The sequence below is a fragment of the Acromyrmex echinatior genome, chromosome 14 (genome assembly GCF_024713525.1).
Source record: "Acromyrmex echinatior isolate Ae372 chromosome 14, ASM2471352v2, whole genome shotgun sequence".
Classification (NCBI taxonomy): Eukaryota; Metazoa; Arthropoda; class Insecta; order Hymenoptera; family Formicidae; genus Acromyrmex; species Acromyrmex echinatior.
Window position 1 is genome coordinate 10,104,117 of NC_141865.1, and position 21,078 is coordinate 10,125,194.

General features: G+C 32.4%; 4 protein-coding genes and 1 long non-coding RNA gene across 8 annotated transcripts; 3 read left to right on the plus strand and 2 right to left on the minus strand.

The window, feature by feature from the left end:
* Positions 1-10: 10 nt before the first annotated feature.
* Positions 11-2,164, minus strand: LOC105146270 (uncharacterized). The gene is made up of 3 exons (XR_846168.2): positions 2,030-2,164; positions 882-1,032; positions 11-220 (listed from the first exon to the last, which is right to left on the minus strand). It is a non-coding gene; the product is annotated as an uncharacterized LOC105146270 (long non-coding RNA).
* On the plus strand, positions 151-1,355 carry LOC105146277 (dynein axonemal assembly factor 19). Its single transcript, XM_087413022.1, has 3 exons — positions 151-399; positions 649-899; positions 960-1,355. Exons 1-3 carry the CDS (start codon positions 151-153, stop codon positions 1,258-1,260), a joined length of 801 nt encoding a protein of 266 aa, XP_087269148.1. The 3' UTR covers positions 1,261-1,355.
* Positions 2,145-16,884, plus strand: LOC105146255 (putative phospholipid-transporting ATPase IIB). Of its 2 annotated transcripts, none has more exons than XM_011056410.2 (12): positions 2,145-2,776; positions 11,262-11,406; positions 11,494-11,766; positions 11,890-12,132; positions 12,205-12,393; positions 12,484-13,067; positions 13,133-13,549; positions 13,624-14,168; positions 14,244-14,484; positions 15,026-15,192; positions 15,282-15,485; positions 15,569-16,884. In XM_011056410.2, exons 1-12 carry the CDS (start codon positions 2,604-2,606, stop codon positions 15,700-15,702), a joined length of 3,315 nt encoding a protein of 1,104 aa, XP_011054712.2. In that variant the 5' UTR covers positions 2,145-2,603; the 3' UTR covers positions 15,703-16,884. The 2 variants fall into 2 exon arrangements, with proteins under 2 accessions (XP_011054712.2, XP_011054721.2); XM_011056419.2 differs by lacking the exon at positions 2,145-2,776 and adding an exon at positions 9,785-10,051.
* Positions 16,885-16,960: 76 nt separating this feature from the next.
* On the minus strand, positions 16,961-19,639 carry PheRS-m (Phenylalanyl-tRNA synthetase, mitochondrial). 3 transcript variants are annotated; one of them, XM_011056471.2, is made up of 5 exons: positions 19,518-19,639; positions 18,920-19,040; positions 18,118-18,842; positions 17,390-17,682; positions 16,961-17,283 (listed from the first exon to the last, which is right to left on the minus strand). In XM_011056471.2, the coding sequence occupies exons 2-5, from the start codon at positions 18,922-18,924 to the stop codon at positions 16,993-16,995; spliced, it is 1,314 nt and encodes a 437-aa protein (XP_011054773.1). In that variant the 5' UTR covers positions 18,925-19,040; positions 19,518-19,639; the 3' UTR covers positions 16,961-16,992. The 3 variants fall into 3 exon arrangements, with proteins under 3 accessions (XP_011054773.1, XP_011054764.1, XP_087269147.1); XM_011056462.2 differs by having other exon boundaries at positions 19,499-19,630; XM_087413021.1 differs by having other exon boundaries at positions 19,476-19,597.
* Positions 19,640-19,647: 8 nt separating this feature from the next.
* On the plus strand, positions 19,648-20,644 carry bcn92 (LYR motif-containing protein bcn92). The gene is made up of 2 exons (XM_011056483.2): positions 19,648-19,787; positions 20,090-20,644. The coding sequence occupies exons 1-2, from the start codon at positions 19,705-19,707 to the stop codon at positions 20,286-20,288; spliced, it is 282 nt and encodes a 93-aa protein (XP_011054785.1). The 5' UTR covers positions 19,648-19,704; the 3' UTR covers positions 20,289-20,644.
* The last annotated feature ends 434 nt before the right edge of the window (positions 20,645-21,078 follow it).

Here is a 21,078-nt window from a genome sequence, read left to right on the forward strand (position 1 = left end):
TATATATATATTTTTTAATTGTAATTTATTTATTTATAATTTTTAATTACAAAATTACATAATTTTGTACGAATTATGAAGAAATAAAATGATTGTGGATTAGAACAAGTAAAATTTTGATCAATAGATCGAGCTAATACTGGAGTTGCCATGACGATAAACCGTCGTGTTATCCTGTGTTATCATGTCAAACTGTTGTGGAACTCAAGCAGGAAACATGCTAAAAGGAAAAAAGAGTTATGCATTATGAGTGCATTAAAAGCGCCAATAGACTATAAGAGATTAGAAGAGGAACTTTGTGCAGCTCTTGAAGCTGATAAGTTATATAAATTACAAAATGACGCTAAAATTCGGGCGATTGAACAAGCAGTGCCGACATATGAGCACTTTAGACAGATGGTGACTGTAATTTTGGTTATTTGTCATCACATAAGAAATTTTGAATACACATGATAGTGCTTTGATTTGTGTTTAAATTTAATTCGATAATATTGTGTTAAAGTAATATAATTAATTAATTATTACTTAAAATAAATTAAATTAATAATTAAATGAATTAAATTATATTAATAAAATAATTTAACTTAATGAATTATAATTTTTTAAATATTCTCCAGTAAATTTTGAATTAATTAATTATAACGGCAGGTGAATGGTGCTCACTTGAAACCTCTAGATCGCAATGATATGAAATCTAAAAGTAGTGTGCAATGGAATCCATTGATTAAACCTGCTAAGTATCATGATTCAACTGTATCGGAAGCCTTAAAAAAATCAACACAAGGTAAAGGCATCGAAAGTACCGTGATAAAATCTCGGAAATCGTGCAAAGACTTTTTACAATCTTGGAGAACAATTACAGATCATTCTGAAAAGTTTACCTATGTGTGGAACCTAAGGTGAGAATCGTAAGACACATAAGGGTGTCGCCGTATGTCAGTGGCGTATTCTTATTGTAGGAACGATCTGCAACATCACGTCTTTCGGGTGGAAATCCCGGCATCTTTCCTCGGTGACTTTGCAAACGTGTGTCTGCAACATTTGTCAAAAGTAGATGATATAACGCCAGTTATAGAACTTCTCGGCAAATTGAGCATGTGTAATCGATTCGATTTGACGGTGTGCTTCATGACGAGGGATGAGAAATCTACGTGCGAACGGCTTTTCCAACAATTGCAATTGAAGGGAAGGTCATCAGATGAATCTTTCGAAAGTGCGATCAAATTGTTAGCCGCGAAATATGAGATTAAGCTTGATTAACAAAGTACAATGTACTCATATGACAAATAACTATAATTATAAATATGTATAAATAGACGAAAGAGATAAAACAAAATAAATTATTGAAAACTAAATTGTACTGCTAAATATTATTGTTGTTATTGTTATTATTATTATTATTATTATTATTATTAACCTATTAATCAAATATTATCTGAGAAATATGTTGCTAAAATAAAGAACTGTATACGTTTTAAATATTATTCATATAGAGGAGTAAATATTATTCAAACAGAAGAGGAAACAAAATAATTAATTGAACTATTATTAAATTATTATTATTATTAATTACAAATATAAGCTATCTGAAAATAATCAAAGAATAATTGAAAGATATCTTACTAAAACAAGAAAACCTATACTTATTTTATATAAATATATTATCCACATAGATAAACGAGAGAGATATAAACAGATTAAATGTGATTAACAACTTTGTTAAATTATTATTATTATTATTATTGGAATCAAAGATTAGTCGATATATATATTGCTAAAAAAAGAACATTAAATTGCGCTCTATAATCACGCGGTTTGATAAGTCGCGCAATTTGTTCAAATCGGAGCAGAGGGAGGTCGAAGTCAGTTCGGAGACATTCGGAGTAATCGGAGCGGACCGAGCAGACGACGCGAGCACGTGACTAGTCGGGCAAGATGGCGGCGTGCGGTGTACGTATGTATGTATAGTCCCGTATACTTGAAGGACAACACAGCCGTCGCGTAAACGTGATAATGATAGAGCACATACTAGTCTATTCTTATCGGTTACATGCGCGAGAGCGCGTCGACCGTTTCGAGAAAGACTGACGGCTGCGAACTTGCCGCATGACCGTCTATGCGTTTCGCGGGACCGCCATGATGCACACGCAGCCCGGCGGTCGTCCGTGCGTGCGTGCGCGCGTGTGTGCACGTAAACAAGACGTCTCGTCGCGCCATCGTCGTCGTCGTCGTCGTCGTCGTCGCCGTCGCCGTCGCCGTCGTTACGGATTCGTCGCATCAGTCCGGAACACTCAGACGCTGGACGACTTTCCCGAGTAGAGTAGTTGCGAGATCAGCTGATCGGATCGTCCGCGATAAGATATGCGCCGCGGACGTCGTGCCGCAGCGATCGGTCGCGCGAGACGTCGGCGATTAACCCGCTGCGCGTTATCAGTCAACCGCGTCACGCATCTCCCGCCGTCGCCGCGAGGGTGAGAGAGTCGACGGAAGAGCCGAACGGGACGGTCGCGTGACGCGCGAAAAATAGAAAGGAGTATAAAAGGAAAAAATAAAACACAAAAAAAACGGGGAACGAAAGAGCGCGCCGTCTCGACGCCTCCGCCATGAGGCTGGAGGAGATGCCGTTGCGGTTGAGCTCCGACGAGCGGGACTTTGAAATGGACGACGATGAGACTGACTATCTGCTGCAACCGTCCGAGGACAGCATCAGGCAGCTGACGTCGAGGCGACGGCGCATCGCCAATTGTTCCAAGTACCTGAAGAGCTGCCTCTGCGGGTGAGTCTACAGGGTGTTTCGGAAAACGATGCGTCGTATAGAGTTACAATCCTTGCGGTCGAACTCGCAGTCGTAATATACATGTAGATTCTCGCCGTTTTATCTTATCGCTTTTCTTTTCAAATTGCCTAGATTGCAACAATAATCCTGAAAATTGCCTATAAACTTCTGTCTTCCGACACACAGCTTCAGATTCTTTTTTAAGAAATTTTATTTTTATGTTTACATGACTTGTTTAATAGTCATGTAAAAATAGTCAGATCTCTCAGTTATGTGCATTTTTTACTTATTTACAATATAATATTATATTGTAATTTATAATTTCTTATATATTAAAATTGATTTTATATTGTGATTTATTTGGAAAATTAGTATTATTTATGATGATTTTTTTTGTTTATGATTATCTTAAAGAAATATTTGTTGTGTATTGACTTTTGGATGCAAATGAGTCATGAAATACTAAATTCACTTAATTGGCATTTAATGTTTAAGATTAGAGCACAAACTTTTGCACATAATTTATAAATATAATTCTTTGAACACATAATAAATTCAATTGAATGGAAAATTAAAATAATATATAAGATTAATCAATCAGAGTTTCTCCTTTCCATGAAATGAAGAATTCTGATTAATTCTCGTACATACAAAAAAATATTATTGCTAAGAAAAGTGATTATTTAATTTACTTTTTGTAAGGTTATCTTTAACAAAGAATATTTTCTTGCTAATAATCTTAAAATATATTTATATATTACAATTTTAAAAAGACTCGTTATTATGTATTCAAAACATGAATTTGTTTTTTTTTTAAGAATTATTATATAATATTATAAAATTGATCTAAGAAGGAAGTTTTTATAATAAATAAATCCTATTTGTTTTAATTTAACGATCTTGAATAAATTTAATAATCTTGAAGTATTAAATTTATTAAGATTCAGAATATATTTTGAATAAATTTAATGCTTGCGATAATAAAAATTTGCGGAATTTTTTAAATACTAGAAACAATTATTATACTTGCATACTGTATCTATTTTTCAGTATATATATATATATATATATATATATATATATATATATAAAATGCGTTATAAGCAAAACTCTGGACTTTTGAAATTGAACATTTTATCACTTAAGAAAGAAATCGACATAAAATGTGCAGAAGAATCCATTACTGAAATATACTCGTGAAGTTAAAACACTCTGTACTGAATATAGCACACTGTTTACAGCAGACTTAAATTGTCTCAATATATTAGGAATGCGGCGATATTTACTTGTCTAACGTTTGAAGTTTTTTAATGAGAAATCAATATATTCATCGAATTGCGATTTATTAATAGTATTAAATCATAATTAACGATTACTAGCGATTAACGATTACTTTTTAACTAGTTAGAGCAAAGCAATCGGTGACTGAAAAGTAATTACTAATATCGCTAATTACAAGCGCAATTGCTGGTGTAATTATACTCTTTTTTACATACGATATTTAATTACTATGGCACTAGTGTCAAAATTTATTCGTAAGAAATGCATTTTTTTATCCGATACTAGATTCGTATTCGAGAATAACTATCCTCGACAGTACGTTAAAATGATGTCGTATAAATAAAACTGCGTGTATTTAGCATTATACAGAAAAAGTATTTAAACAGTCTCTTGAAATCAAAAACGATGGAAAGACATTATCTATTTCTTTCCATCGTGTATATTTTTGACTTGATACATAGAGCAAAAATCAAATGTGCGACAGTAGCAGAAATTCCTAAAAATATACAAAATAAAGTACAACGACAATAAATGAAGCTTCACCCGCGATATATCGATAGATCGTACAGAAAATCAAAAACGATAAAATGATAAAAACGATAATATTTACATTTCGAGAAATAATGTAACAAATCAATATTCCGCAGAATGCTACAGTAAAAATTCGTTAACGATTGATCTATTAATCAGCATTGTTCAGTTTAAAGAAGATCGTGGGCGCAGTTCGTTGGGCCTGTATTTTTATCTTCACGATAAACATATCTTCTTTTACCGCTTTTTTGTTGAGTCCAAATAAGTCGAGAACGTAAAAATAGAGAAAGAAAAGTCAAAAGAAGAAAAATGAACATGGAAAGAATAATTTTGCTGATGTATTTAAAAATTTAGCTAGATAGATTTAGATATCTGAAAATAACTTTGTTGAATCGTAAAAATAATTATGTCGGACGCTCGAACTTGATGATAATGTTCCAAAAAATTTTGATATTTTAGCAATTAAATTACGCTACATAATTACTTGCTCCAACAAAATTATTTTCAAATCTGTATCTAACTAAATTTTGAGATAATTCAACAAAACTGTTCTTTTCATGTTGTAAGAGACGCTAAATAAAATCTCGTGTCCACAATGTTAAAAATTGTTCTGAGATCTCGGATGGAAAAGAACAATCGCATTCGTCAAATGACTTAATTGTTCAAATGTAATTTGTTAATTCTTTTTCCGTCCGACGTTTTGAAAGATTTCTAGCATTGTAGACACAAAGTTTAAAAAAGAAAAAATAAAAAGAAAGAGAAAGAGAGAGAGAGAGAGAGAGAGAGAGAGAGAGAGAAATAGCTTAATTTATTAAACATTCTATAAAAATGCAATTCAAGCGCTAAGAACTCGACTACAAAAGTTATGACGTTGAATTTACATGTTTTCGACACATTGAGATCGCATAATGGAGTTAATAAAATACAATATAATTATAATGTAATTACAACTAAAATAATTAAAAATAATGTGTAACGCAGATAGAAGAAAATAGACATAGAGGAAGAAAGAACGAATGTAAAGTAGTGTCGATAAAGTAGTAAGTCTTTAAGCTGTAAGAAATTGACCAATCACATTCGATTGTGAGAAGAATAATCAATTCATCCTTCTTATGGCTTAAGGCATACTATATTATAGACACCGTATAAGAGTTCAATTTATGATATACGTACAACAAAAGATACGATTACTTCACGCTGCAAATGTTTTGAAGCAGTCTTTGATTTGTCATTTATAAGATTCTTTCCTCTGATTGATCAACGAAGAATTTGCAACGTTAAGTGGATTGTACAACAATAGTTGTGTTCAGCAGAAAAATCAGCTTTGCAACTGTTGTAGAACTCTTTGATATGATTGATTTTGTCTTTAGTTCCAACACTATAAACCAATACATAAACTGCACGAGCAACACAATACATAAACATCCAAGCGATGCATTTCTCTTAGGACTTAGGTATTTGTTTTTCTCATCGTTTATCGATTAGAAACTTCATCACTTATTTCTGACGTTCTCCGACACAATATCAGTTGTGTCTCTGTTGATCGACTGACAAAAGAAGAAAAGGAATGTAAAGAGATTAATTGCCTCTAACAGTTGCATGATTCGAGAACTTAGATATAAATAGAGATTACTGTGAGATGATAGTTGATACGTATAGGATCTTTGTTATTATAATTTTACCTCGAATTTTACCATGTAAATCTCGTCAGATCTCATTATTCTCGATCTCGCGCGGGAAATGCTAATGTCATCGATCGAAAGTGCATTATATGCGCTTGAAATAGTGTTCGACCCTATTCGAAGTCCTTTACGTTGTATTATTTAAGCGAGATACTCTGCAAACACTGGATGGTATTCGATTCATGCTGAAATAACAACGCTGTAATCATTATGCACGCGTATACGCGTATAAACAAGAAATTCTCGTTTATATCTAGAATTTAGATAATAGTGATAATTATTATCTTAATTAAATTTCTGTAAAAAAAGACCAACTTCTGACAATCAACATTGTAATCGATTGCGTTCAACAAGAAAAAGCAACTTTGCATAACTGTTGTAAGATTTTTTGATATGACTTATTTATACATCTAGATCTAATTAATGAGGAATTAAGGATGCACAAGAATATTAAAGGATCTTACAATAGTTGTAAAGATGCTTTTTCTGCAGTCATCGTTGTCATTATCTGCTCTGAATACATTGTTTCTATTGCATGCAGCATCAAAATGAAGAAAGCAATATTGTTCTTTATTCTGCAAACAAATTTGCATAATCGCATAAATGTATGCATAAGAAAATTATTCGATCGAATTTTATGTCTATCCTTATGAGAGAAATACGATTGGATAGTTTTACATTTGTCCTTATGATAGGAATTCGATTGGATAATTTTCTTTCTAATTAGAGCACAGTATAGGTAAAGCTTTGTTTCCTCGATGTTAGAAATCGGTCCGAGATCTCGAATGAAAAAAGAAGTGACCAATCGCATTAGTCATGTGATCAAATTGTTCAAATGATTTATTAATTCTTTCTTCATTCGAAGTCTACCATCGTGGACACAAGGCTTAAGAACAGTAGGTTCACTCAGCTAAAACTGGTGCGAATATTATAGTTATCCCTCGCGTATGATTATTCTGCACAACTAACAACGTGGTGTACCAATCAATTTCCTCTATTCAAATACTAAAGTCTATAGGCCGGTTCTTTTTAGAAAAGGAAGAAAGATGAACTTTTACATCAGTTCTTTTCTCTTCAGGAAGAAAAAAGTAGAAAAAGATGAACTGATGCAAAAGTTCAGCCAAAAAAAAACAGGCTTAATAGGGAATCTAAGCGACTTTCGCTCTTGTAGATGCTCACGTACAACTGACAACAAGGCAGACGTTTAGCAGTTAGATAAAAGATGCCGATACGGGGTGAGCCTATATATTCTATATACAGAGTGTTTCAGAAATAGTTAGCCAAACTTTAAGAGCATATTCCACTCATTGTAAAGATGAAAAAAAATCATATAAACATGAATCCGAAAACACTTTCTTTTCAAGTTATAAACATTTTTTTATTTTATGACGATGGACCGAACTAAAGGTATTTTTAGCAGGGCATCGTCTTTGAGGGAAGATTTGTTGATAGAGACGTTGAAACTTCTCTGCAGTTTCCATTAATTCGCTCATACATGTGGATATCTGCCAATTCGATGTTAGAATAAGCTGCCATGTTGATGAATATTATCTTCACTCTTAAATGCTTATATAAAGACTGATTCCAATTCCATACAGACCTATCTAATAACTCTTTGTTTACTTTAGAAGGTGAATAGAAGTACAAATCATAAACTTCGAAACAAGACATGCCGTCCGATGTAAATACGTACAATTTAAATAAGAAATATTTATAATTTGAAAAGGAAGCATTTCCGAACCCATGTTTATATGACTTTTTTTTATCCTTACAATGAGTGGAATATGCTTTTAGAGTTTAGCCAACTATTTCTAAAACAGTATATCAGAGACCTGTATATCAGAGTCTAGCTACAAAAGCGATTTCATCAAAACAAGAGTGAGAAAGAAGTGTATATATTGGAAAGTTATTTGTCGTTTTCTTCTTGAAACTTTGTACAAGAAATTTTGTACAAAGGAATTTATTAAATCTATTATGTATTGGTCATTTTGATCGATGATTTGTCATCTTTCTGATCATAATCTTCACTTCATAATCTTGCTGGTTTAAAAGTCCCGATTTCTGAGCGAAAAATTCGAATTCGTCCGATCCATTTTTTACGGCTTCCAAAGAATTTAATTTTTGACCAATAAGATAAACTTGATTTCATCGTCGTCGTCCTTGGATGGTCGTCCGGAACGGGATGCATCTTCAAGAAATTTCCAGAACGAAAGCGAGCAAATCATTTCCGGCATAGATCCCTTTTACACCGTTAAATCGGTTAATACGCTTATCAAATTGATTAAATATTTGATCTTTATTTACCTCGATCTGTCTCAGAACGGATCAAGTTAGATGACATAATGTCTTCACTATTTTCAAGATATAAAATCTTTAATTCTAATTTTAATCTGAAAGCAATGGCGAATTTTAATATACGATCCAAAACAAATCAAGCATTTACAGCACACCGAGATTCTTTGATATCATCTGATATGCGTACCAACTTGGTCTGAGACTCGTGAAGTATCAGACTAAAATAATCCAGTCGCGTTTATACTGGTTTATACTAAGCGTATCAAGTGATTTGATACGGATATGGTTAATATGCGTATGAAGTGCTCGGTGTAAACTTTACTGATTCGTCAAAGGTTGGAATCAGACTATGCATTGAAGATTGAAATTTTAACCAAGGGCAGAAAAATTTTAACTTCTATTGTTTTGATTGGTCAAATTTCAATCTTTCAATCTTCAATGCATAGTCTGATTTCGGCCTAAGACATTGTTCTCATACACAGCACGTAATTATTATTATTATTATTAATTATTATTTATTTGGAGAGATCTTAACGTTGCTAAACGTATCAAAAACGTATCATGATCTTTTTTTTACAGAAATTAAAATAACAATTATCATTATTTTGAGTCATTATATCTTATGGATGAAGTTTTTTTTTAATAAATTATAAATATCTCCTCTTTAAAGATTACAATAATACTTTTTCTAATTGGGATAATATATATCACGTTAATAAGTCTGATAACAATATAATGTTTATTATATATTAAAAATCAATGCCTTGTGTTTTTCACATATACGGTTCTATAAGATATAATAATATTTATTCTTTATAAATTTGTTGTTTAATCTTTTTTCATTTATTCATCTAATTATTTTGTTCTCAAAAAAATGAAATGAAAAAATATTTGAGAAAGAGATTTAGGTCTGTTCGGGTTGCTTATACTTTTTGCTTAGAGCATCTTTGCTTTTTTTTCTTTTCAACGCCCAAATATATATCTTGTAAAGTACAAAAATTTTGGGAAATTTCAAGCAACATGAAAACAAACCTATTGATTCTTGGTACTATATTTCAAACTGTTTCGATTACGTGTCGAGAGTGTGACGTTATAAAAGGTTTTCAGACAAATTATTGGCTTGGGACTGTTGTATCGACTGAAAGCGACCAATCGCGAAGTGGACAGACTTAAAATCCGTGCTAATCAGACGCCAGTTTCTCACATGAGCGCATCTTCCTAGAATCGTGTGTTTCACGGTTGCGACGTAATGTCATAATAGTCACAATACTGATAGAGCCACTAATGATTGATGAAACGTTTATTAGATAGTGTGTTTCCACAAAAGATAGGTACAAGATACTCGAGTGAGTCAATTTTTGCGAGTAAGTGCCGTCTAATGTGGAGGAAGTAATCCCGAAATGGAGACTCAGAGCAACGTTATAAGGATGTCCAAGGAGGACATCCCACTGATATCCAAACCTCGGAATGACAGTACCTGGTCGAGGTGACGTATTTTCCTTATCGCGACCAACTTGAACTTCGATCTCAAGACATTCTTTTACGACGCGGAAATTCCTCCCACGCGATAATTCTTCATTCTCAGCAGCGAGTTTCTGATCAGCTGTCTGACGTTTGACAGCGATTGTTTGACAATCTATGCAGGAATGTAGATCGATTCGAAACGACGTGACTGCGTATTTGTTTATATCTAAATTTTTTAATGATATAAATGATTGAGTGCATGATCGTTAATCACATAGTCTTGCCAATGTCGAATTAATGGTGAAATGAAAGAATGGAGGTCACTCGAACTATATTAGATTAATATACATTAGAAATCCTCTAACAGAGTCTGACCATTAGCAATTTTTTCAAAGAGTGAAAAACAAACATACATACACACACACACACACACACACACACACACACACACATGTATGTATTTATGTATAGCTTTCCAGCAAGAACACGGATGCAATGTAATACAGTAAATCATTACATCCTTGTTGTTTGCCTACGTTAAACAAGAATGAAACGATGAATTCACTGTGTCTGACTGTGTCCTTGCTAGAAAGCACCCATAGTTTCTTTTATATGCTATTTTATTCTAACTTATACTATTTTATTCATTCTAACTTACTGAAGTTGACAAGAACGAAAGAAGTTAATCAAAAGTTTGGCATTTCATAACTAAATTCTGTTACAAGGTCTCTAGTATACATTAAAAACTGCTCCATATAAAGTATCTAAACGTAGCATAATATTGTATAATCAACTTTGACATTAAAATAATACATATATATTTTATTAAATAATGTGACAATATCATTATTGAGTATTTAATCGTTTAAAATATTTAGATGCTTTTATATCTACATTTAACTTCGTTTGTACTTAACTATTTTTATTTTGCTGATCTTATGTATAGTAGCTTTTAGCATGCACTGATAGTATAATGCAAATGACCGAATTTGCTGTAAGATTTGATGCTGTATACTTTTTAAGTGATATTTTGGCATACACTGCTGATAAGAATGTCATGTTGTCAATATAAGGTTGCTGTTTATAGCTGAACTAGTGTATATTGTATTTAAAATGAAATAGACATATATTTGAAGTTTAGCAAAAGCAAGGGAAAAATTTTAATGTGGTTCAGTAGCTAAAAATGGACCCAGTTTTGTATTTTTATTAAGTAAGAACTGTTGCAATTACAGATGCTGTACTTGGATGTGGAGGAGATGCTGCAGAGAACGGGAATTAAGAGCCAGAGTTATCCATATTGGACAGCCTATGCACGAGAAGTTTCCCACTAATGTTATAAGAAATCAAAAATACAATGTTGTTTCTTTCCTGCCTTTGGTACATTCTCTTCTCGGCAGAAATGATCTTAATACTTCTTCGAATTGCTTGAAACAGCTATTAATAATACCCATCTTTGTTTTATAGGTCCTCTTTCAACAATTCAAATTCTTTTTGAATTTATACTTTCTGCTTATGGCTATATCTCAATTTATACCAGACATAAGAATAGGATACTTGTACACGTATTGGGGGCCATTGTGCTTTGTTTTAACTGTGACAATTTTCCGTGAAGCCGTCGATGATTTTAGGAGATACAAGAGGGACAAGGAAGTCAATGCACAAAAATATTATAGACTAATGAAAGGTTTTGATATACCAGAATTAGTACCAAGTTCCAAATTACGCGTGGGTGACTTGGTAAGTCATATTATAGTATTTTTATTCAGTAATAATTAATTATTTTTGTTACTTACTATTCTTATATAACGAAGTTTTGATATATAAATTTAATTTTTATGTTTTTGTTTGAATTATTATCAGGTTATAGTAGAAAAAGGTCAAAGAGTACCAGCCGACTTAGTATTATTACGCACAACCGAGAAATCTGGCGCGTGTTTCGTGCGAACCGATCAGTTGGATGGAGAAACGGATTGGAAATTAAGATTAGCAGTGCCTGCAACGCAAAAATTGGAAAGCAATTCTCAGTTGTTTGATATCAAAGCCAGTTTGTACGTCGAGAAACCTCAGAAGGATATACATAGTTTTATTGGCACCTTTTCAAGGGTAAATTTTAATTTTTTTATTTTTGGTTTAAGATCTTCTCGTTTTCTCTGTGTAATTATCTTTTATTTCCAGTATGATGGATACAGCAGTGAAGAAAGTTTGGGTGTGGACAACACATTATGGGCCAACACAGCAGTGGCATCTGGTTCCGCCCTTGGTATTGTTGTTTATACCGGTCAGGAAACGCGATCTCTGATGAATCACTCAGAAATCCGATCGAAAGTTGGTTTGCTTGATCAAGAAATCAATCAACTAACGAAGGTATTATACATATAGAAATACGAAGGTATTATACATCAAAATTGATATGTGCGTGCACAGATGTTTTTATATTTTACTATATTTTGGCAGGTATTATTTTGTGCGGTAATAGGACTCGCGCTTGTAATGATGTGTTTGAAAGGATTCAGCGGACCATGGTATCGTTACATGTTCCGTTTCGTCTTGCTGTTTTCCTACATCATACCGATCAGCTTGAGAGTAAATCTGGACATGGGCAAAGCGTTTTATGCGTGGTGCATACAAAGGGATAAGGATATTGCCGGTACGGTTGTACGGACAACTACTATTCCGGAAGAGCTCGGACGTATATCGTATTTGCTGAGCGATAAGACCGGCACGTTGACGCAGAATAAAATGGTGTTCAAAAAGTTACATCTGGGCACTATATCTTACGGCCAGGAGACATTCGATGAAGTAACGTCAGTATTAAAGACTTATTACCCTACCGACACGGAGCACTCACCGGTGAAGCCGACATCCGCGCACAGTGGGAAGGTCCGAAGATCCGAGAATACCCGGATCTACGATGCCGTGCATGCTCTAGCTCTGTGCCACAACGTGACTCCGGTGTACGATGAGGTAAACAAATCTTCGAATCTGGATTCGGTAAGCGTGGAGACCATGGAAACTGGAGATACTGGTTCCATCCAAAGGTAATTTCTCATTAATTGAAAAGTTGGGAAGTCCTTAATATTACATTGAAATTTTAACATTTCAGTCAAACAGAGGCGGATCAACATTACTATCTGCCAGAACAGAAGCGTAATTATCAAGCCTCGAGCCCGGATGAAGTGGCTCTGGTGAAATGGACGGAGGAAATAGGACTGGCTCTGGTCAAACGGGACTTAAATTCGATGCAATTGAAGACTTTGAATGGTCAAATATTGAATTATACTATACTCCAAATATTTCCTTTTACTTCGGAAACCAAGCGAATGGGAATAATCGTGAGGGAGGAGTCCAGCTCTGAGATCATATTCTATTTGAAAGGTGCTGATGTTGTAATGTCTGGTATTGTGCAATATAATGATTGGCTGGATGAGGTGTGCGAAAACATGGCACGTGAAGGTCTCAGAACATTGGTTGTGGCAAAGAAAAATTTGACCGAAGATCAGTACCTCGATTTTGAAGCAAAGTAACGTATCATTGAAAGTATTACTTTCTTATTTATATAAAATATATGACTGAATTATATTATATGTTTTATAGATACAACGCGGCGAGAATGAGCGTTAGCGACCGTGTATCGAGAGTCGCTGCGGTGGTGGAAAGTCTCGAGAGAGAAATGGAACTGTTATGCGTCACCGGTGTTGAAGATAGGTTGCAAGACAGAGTGAGGCCTACACTGGAACTCTTGAGGAATGCCGGAATAAAGATATGGATGTTGACTGGTGACAAATTGGAGACCGCCACTTGTATAGCGAAATCCTCGCGTCTTGTGTCACGCACTCAAGGCCTGCACGTCTTCAAGTCTGTCGTGACGCGCACTGACGCTCACTTGGAACTGAATACATTTCGCAAAAAGCAAGATTGTGCCTTAGTTATCAGCGGCGATTCCCTAGAGGTGTGCTTACAGTATTACGAGCAAGAATTTCTGGAACTCGCTTGCGGCTCACCCGCCGTCGTTTGTTGCCGATGCTCTCCCACACAAAAAGCCGAAGTTGTTAGTCTCATACAAAGACATACCGGCAAGAGAACGGCGGCTGTTGGCGATGGCGGTAACGACGTTTCCATGATACAAGCCGCAGACGCTGGTATTTGTTTAATTTTTTAGATTATTTACTTATAACCTCTCCAGATTTTTTATTATATTTTATATTTTTTTATAGGAATTGGTCTCGAAGGTCTTGAGGGAAGACAAGCATCGCTAGCTGCTGATTTTTCAATTTCTCAGTTTAGCCATCTCGCTAACTTACTATTAGTTCACGGTAGAAGAAGTTATAAACGATCAGCTGCATTGAGTCAATTCGTTATACATCGTGGTTTGATAATCTCGACTATGCAGGCTGTGTTTTCTGCAGTCTTTTATTTGTCTTCGGTTGCCTTATATCAAGGTTTTCTTATGGTTGGGTAAGTATACTCATTAAATTTCAAGTATACTCATTAAAAATTAAATTTAAAACTTGCTATAAGTCTAAGGGCCACTTCGATCAACTTTGATTAACTTTAACCGATAATTGATCATCAATCTTTTTTAAAATTATAACTTTCATATTTATTAAGTAATAAAAAATTAATAATTTCATTTATATTAACATTGTAAAATAAATTAGATATAATCAATAAAATGTTATCTATTTATATTACATTATATATAATACCGGATCTATATCAATTATTGACGCTCTTGACTGTCACGAATACTGTTGCAACTTTAAAACGAGTTTATGATTATATTGTAAAAGAAATAGGCACCATGCAGTGTCGTGTAGAGATAGTTAAGAACTATACACAGTTAAATCTTGCTGTTCGGAACACTGTTAATCGTTGATTAAAGTTGATCAAAGTTAATCGAAATTGGTTAAAATGATTCTAAGTGATTCTTATCAAAACTTTACAAAACTTATAAATTTTAATATATTAACTTTATTATGTATATAAAAATTTTTAGATACGCTACAATATACACAATGTTTCCCGTCTTTTCATTGGTATTAGACAAAGATGTATCAGGAAAAATAGCGCTTACTTATCCGGAACTTTATAAAGAACTTAGTAAAGGCCGTTCGTTATCATATAAAACTTTTTTCATGTGGGTTTTGATAAGTATATATCAAGGTATGTACAGTTTTTATTAAATTTAGATAATATTATATATGTACAATATACAAAAAAAGAAATATATATCTTGCATCGTAATATTCCAGGAGGAGTAATCATGTATGGCGCACTTATAATGTTCGAAGATGAATTTATTCATATAGTGGCCATAAGTTTTTCAGCGCTAGTTTTGACAGAATTAATAATGGTTGCTTTAACAATTAGAACCTGGCATCATATAATGATGCTTGCAGAAATCTTCTCTCTAGCGCTCTATTTATTATCGTTGGTCGTTCTAAAGGATTATTTCGGTAAATTTATATCTCATAACAAATGATAATTAAGCAAAAATGCGTCGTTAATATACATTATTTCTCTTATTATTTTAATATAGATGCCGAATTTATTAAAACAACAGACTTCTTATGGAAGGTATTGGTGATAACACTGGTCTCATGCATGCCGCTGTACATCCTGAAATTTTTGAGGAAGAAATTTTCACCTCCCAGTTACACTAAGTTATCCTAAAATCTTATGCAGAAATTAATTTGTCTGCATATAGATGACAAAGGAGGATAAACATCAAACATAATTTGTTAATACAAGGAAGAGCTGTAAAAAATTTTTCTTTCGTTCTACAATATCCCTAATCCAATCCAATTAATATATAATAATTTTTAATGAAATAAAAAAGATATCTCATATGCACCATTTTATAACAACCAACTATTTTTGTAACAATCAATTTTTATGACATTAGTCTTAAAATGGACTAATGTAACAGGAAATATATCGCAAAAAAAAAATAAAAACCAAAGTTTCCAAATTTCTTGTATTATATCTGCATATTGACTTCAAGGAAATATGGATTGGATTAAACTTGTTATAAGCGAATCAACTTCACGATTCTCCGCATAATGTTAATTCTTCCTGCAAGCTTACTTACTATGCATCTTAGCTTTAGATTAAATACATGACTTTTTTTATACTTGATTTTCTTTATACATATATTTCTTTTGTTTGTATATTAATTTATTTTTTAATGCATTGCCAAAGGTCGCATCTTCCATTTCAGTGTGTTCACACACACACATCGCAACATTTATATATCTGCTCTAAATACCATTCATTTTCGAAATATTAATTAGATACGTTCTTTAATCGAGCATAACACTGTATTTTTCATGTATCTAAATCTTTGAGCATTCGCATGGATCACTACAAGTAATCTTAATTTGTATAACAATAACTAGATGCATTTGACTTAAAGAAGACTAAAATTAAATGATTAAAATATAGAATTTGAGTATCATACAGAAATAAAACTGTGATTTTCGCGAACTAAACCTAACCGGCATTTTGTGCACTGATGTTATAATTATATTGAATAAGAAGCTTTATTCTCTGAAATATTACTCGAAAAACATTTTTTTTTTAATCTTATCCCTTCAGAATATTTCTATATGGGGGACATATCTTTTGTTATTATTTATATTCCCAGCACATAAATAAATAATAATACTAGATTACATAATGTTTTATATTCATGTATATATTACAAGCATGTAGAACATAACTGTAATCGTTGTTATCCCTAATGTAAAACGTACCGTAAGTAATATAGTTATTCCTAGAGGACTATTATTTGCTATGTAATGCGTTTATAATTAATTTATTTACAAATAAAATAATATATTCCTTTTCCTGTGATATTTGCATTGTTTACACGATTTTCACATGTCTATTTTATTAAGATATCTTACAGGGCTTATATGTAAAAGTCCCATTTTTTTCTAGAAAAACATTTTATTTTTAATTTTATCGGATAACTACATTAAGTTTAGCGGCTACCGCTTTTCCTATTTGCTCATGAATTTTATTGACTGAATTTTGAGTCAACGTGCGCTCCATGTGTCTGTACACTATACTGTAACAATGAGATGTTTTTTTAGTCTTTGGATGTATGAATTCGTCTTTCAATGAAATCTGCTCAATGACATCACCACCTATTTCTCTAACTATATCGTAGAAATCATGAGAAGAATAACTTCCGTCTTCTGGCAACCAGAAACTTATGTCATTGTTACAAGGTGGATATATACTGATGGGCTAAAAAATTATATTTATGTCAATTTTTTATAAGTTATAACTAAATTAACAAAATGTACAGAGAGATATGACAACATTTGAAGTAGTTCTTCAACGTTTATCTCACCTTGTATTGTATATGTACATTAGGATTGTCTACTTTGAATTGATTTAGGAAGCCCGCGTCATTACTCCAGAATAATCTTATGTCTGGAATATTATAAAGTCGCATAGCCAAACGTTCCAAGCCGAGACCGAACGCCCATCCGATCCGATCCGTGGCACCAGATTTCTGTAGAATTTCCTGACGCATAATGCCGCAGCCTAATATTTCGAGCCAATTATCGTTGTGTAATATTTCTAGCTCCCATGATGGATGCGTGAATGGGAAATATTGGTCGACCCATCGACACTGCACATCTAACAAGAAATGTATTCAAATTAATTTCAAGTCATTTTACCCGCAACAGGAACAAATTTTTTGTGACACTAAAGAGATAGGTATGTGGATTCTTGGAATTCACAAAGTTTTTTTGTTAGTTTTATTTTCTTTAAGAAAATTTTTCAAGTTCAATTATATATTCCCAATCTATATTCTCAATATATTCTCAATCTATGAGATATAAAACTGTTTGAAAAACACAAATAAAATATTATTGATTGCTTCTAAATCTTGTTAGATATAAATATGCATTGAAGATTTTTTTAGAAAATACTATTTTTAAATTATTCTTAGAGTCATTAGGGTCCATATGTTCCAATTATGAGTTAATGGAGAAAAACTGCGACGAGTTAATCTCGCTTAAAAATGAAAAATACTTAAATAAAATTGAAAATATTAAAGAGAAGTAATACCTTTTCCAAAGATAGCTTGTGCTAGATTAATAAGAGTACTCTTCAGTTCTTGCTCCATTACTTTCACCGCTTCTAAACTATGACAAGCCTGCTTGTCAGCACTTTCTATTCCTCTGTGTTCGAACAACTTAAGATTTTCAGAATCGTTCACGTCGCGAAATATCTCTTGCGACGTACGCAATCTGACTGCGTCGACCTGGTGAAAAATCGGGTAGTGCGTTCTGTTAATTTCGTCACGTCGATACACGTCGCCGATGACGAGAAAATTATTCAATCCCATAGAGATCAGCTCAGCTTGATGCGCGGTGGTGTGCGCTCTAAGTAATGTATCTTGATTAATAAAATAACAATCAGTTTTCTTTCTACTTGGATGATCCTTTGGTACAAGAAGGGAATCAAAGTTTTGCTCGACTGTGACTATAGGACATATATTGTCGTAAATACTAAACGATGGAGTCCCACTTTTACTGCGGAACTGTCCATAAAAGTAATTCACGATGCGTTGACGTAAATGCGAAAGTGGATGGTATTGCTGAACGTGCAGATTTCTCCCCAATTTAGCGATAACGTTTTGCGTGACATTCGTCCAATCGTCCGTTGTATATTTCTGGCCCAAGAGCACCAGTTCGTTACTCTTATCGACATTGGCAGCAACTGAGACTCTTCTATAGGTTATTTTAACATTATTTATCAATGTTTCCTTGCAGAAACGACACGTGATACACCTGTAAAAAATATATTTTAAGCAGGGATTGGTATCAGACATCTTGTTCCAAGTTGAAATATATTTCGATATATTTACCACATTATATTAAATGTTAATTAATTTTCTCTTATTTACAAGAAAATGCGTTGCAAATATATTGATTCACATTGACTTTAAAGTTGCCTCAATATCTTCAAGCATGTGCATCTTGCATAAACTATAAAGGAGAATAGATTTTCATTACATTTACATACTTTTATTATACTTATTCACACTGTATAGATAAGACTATTTCGAAATCTATTACAAATACTAATTCATATTGATTTCAAAGTTGTCTTTGTATAAATTTGCAACATTTGTATCTTGCATAAACTAAAAATAGATGTTTATTACATTTTTACGTAAATTTCCATTTAATCTCACTACATATATAAGACTATTTTAAAATATATTATAATGTAGGCAGGTTAAACTGTGTGCAACATTTGTTTATTTTATTTGCTTAAAAGCAAGGAGTGCTTTAATTCACATGGAAGTTATTAATTATTTAATATAATTGCAAATAAATATCCAGAGGTTATGTAACAAAACAAATTTTTTATCAGAATTGATAAATTCGACAAACATTCGAACAATTTATAATAAATACCAATGATATTTATACAATGATACCATAATTTGTGACTCGTACAAGTCTACTTATACATGGAATCTTAACGAGTAATCTCGAGACACCATCAAACCACCGATACTCCACAATTCTACATACATAACCACAATCCACATAATCATGTGTCATGTGCCCGGATCCGAACCGCCACAGTAGAGTCGAATTTAGCTGCGTTTAAACTGTAATGAATTTCTAATTTTTAGAAATAATGGGTCCTACTCGAGACGCGATTCTAAGCCTTTATCGGAATTTAATCCGGGAAAGCAAAAAATGGAATTCGTACAATTACAGGTAATATAATATCTTATGAGACGATCTTTATATTAAACACCCAAATAAATATCTAATTCGTTTTCCTTTATACTTTTTTTGAAGAGATACTACTTAGAATTTTGTCCCCAAGAATTCTTATAGTAATATATTAATAAGATTTTGTTCTGCATGTATATATTTATATTAGAAACAATATGTATAAGTTTTTTTTATTTTGCAAATAATTGTAATCTGTGAATCATCTAATTGTGCTTATATGCTTTTTATAGCAGAGAGCGACAAAGAATGTATATAAAAAATAATCCTTTGATACTTTTCAGGATGTATGCTCTGCGAAAAATACAACACGAATTCAAAGAGAATAAAGCATTAGAAGATGAGGAAAAGGTTAGGCAATGTTATGCAAAAGGACTGGAAACACTATCGTTGATCAAGAAACAGGTCATATTGGGCGATCTCTATAGTACTAGGCCCTTAATTATTGAAACTAAAAGCAAACTACACAGCGCAGTAAAATAGAATACAATTACAATTATTTAATTTAATATATCGCATCGTACATCTGCTTTTTATCTATCATTTTGAATATTATAAAACAAGATTAAAGAAATACAATTATTACAAATACAATTGTTGCTATGGAATAATAATCATCAAACATTTATCAAAAATATAATTTTAAACTGTGATTATTTGATTATTTCTTCACATATCTTCTTCGATATAAAAAATTCAGTAATTTCTGTAGCAAAGATATTTCACTTACATGAGCATATATTTTGAAGTATTTTTGTATTTATGTGTGGTGTATATACGATTAGATATTGTAAATGCTTTTCAGATTGTTAAAAAATAAAATTTTGTTAATGTTGTAACATGCAGATTTTACAATTAATACATTAGTTATATGTTACAAATATAAATAATATATTATGAAATATAAAGATAGAATTTAAATCTGTCAAAGAAATAAAAGGATATTTCTTTAATTGTATTATATTTGTCATTTCTGAAATTTCAAGTACTTGATCTATTATGATAATTGTCGATTTTTAAAAATTGTTATCAGTTGTTAAAAAATATCAAATAATTTATTATAGTAGATAAAATAGATTGTGAATTTACCGAATATCTACATTCAGTAAACTGTAATTATCTACATCAATGACTATAAATTTTTTAAATCGACAAAGAATCAAGAGAATATTATAATTATCAGATAGAAGAGATAGGAAGTTGCATAAAAAAATGTTAAAACTCAACTTTGAAAAATTGATAAAGTATAAACGAAATGCAAGTAAATAAAAAA

Bases quoted from the DNA above. Each gene is read 5' to 3' on its own strand.
- LOC105146277 (XM_087413022.1), top strand. From the start codon at position 151: ATGACGATAAACCGTCGTGTTATCCTGTGTTATCATGTCAAACTGTTG. The intron at 400-648 runs GTGACTGTAATT...TTATAACGGCAG, and splicing joins ATGAGCACTTTAGACAGATG to GTGAATGGTGCTCACTTGAA. The intron at 900-959 runs GTGAGAATCGTA...TTCTTATTGTAG, and splicing joins ACCTATGTGTGGAACCTAAG to GAACGATCTGCAACATCACG.
- LOC105146255 (XM_011056410.2), top strand. From the start codon at position 2,604: ATGAGGCTGGAGGAGATGCCGTTGCGGTTGAGCTCCGACGAGCGGGAC. The intron at 12,133-12,204 runs GTAAATTTTAAT...TTTTATTTCCAG, and splicing joins TTATTGGCACCTTTTCAAGG to TATGATGGATACAGCAGTGA. The intron at 13,068-13,132 runs GTAATTTCTCAT...TTAACATTTCAG, and splicing joins GATACTGGTTCCATCCAAAG to TCAAACAGAGGCGGATCAAC.
- PheRS-m (XM_011056471.2), bottom strand. The intron at 17,683-18,117 runs GTATTACTTCTC...ATTTCTTGTTAG, and splicing joins ACAAGCTATCTTTGGAAAAG to ATGTGCAGTGTCGATGGGTC. The intron at 17,284-17,389 runs GTGAGATAAACG...ATAATTTTTTAG, and splicing joins ATGTACATATACAATACAAG to CCCATCAGTATATATCCACC.
- bcn92 (XM_011056483.2), top strand. From the start codon at position 19,705: ATGGGTCCTACTCGAGACGCGATTCTAAGCCTTTATCGGAATTTAATC. The intron at 19,788-20,089 runs GTAATATAATAT...GATACTTTTCAG, and splicing joins TGGAATTCGTACAATTACAG to GATGTATGCTCTGCGAAAAA.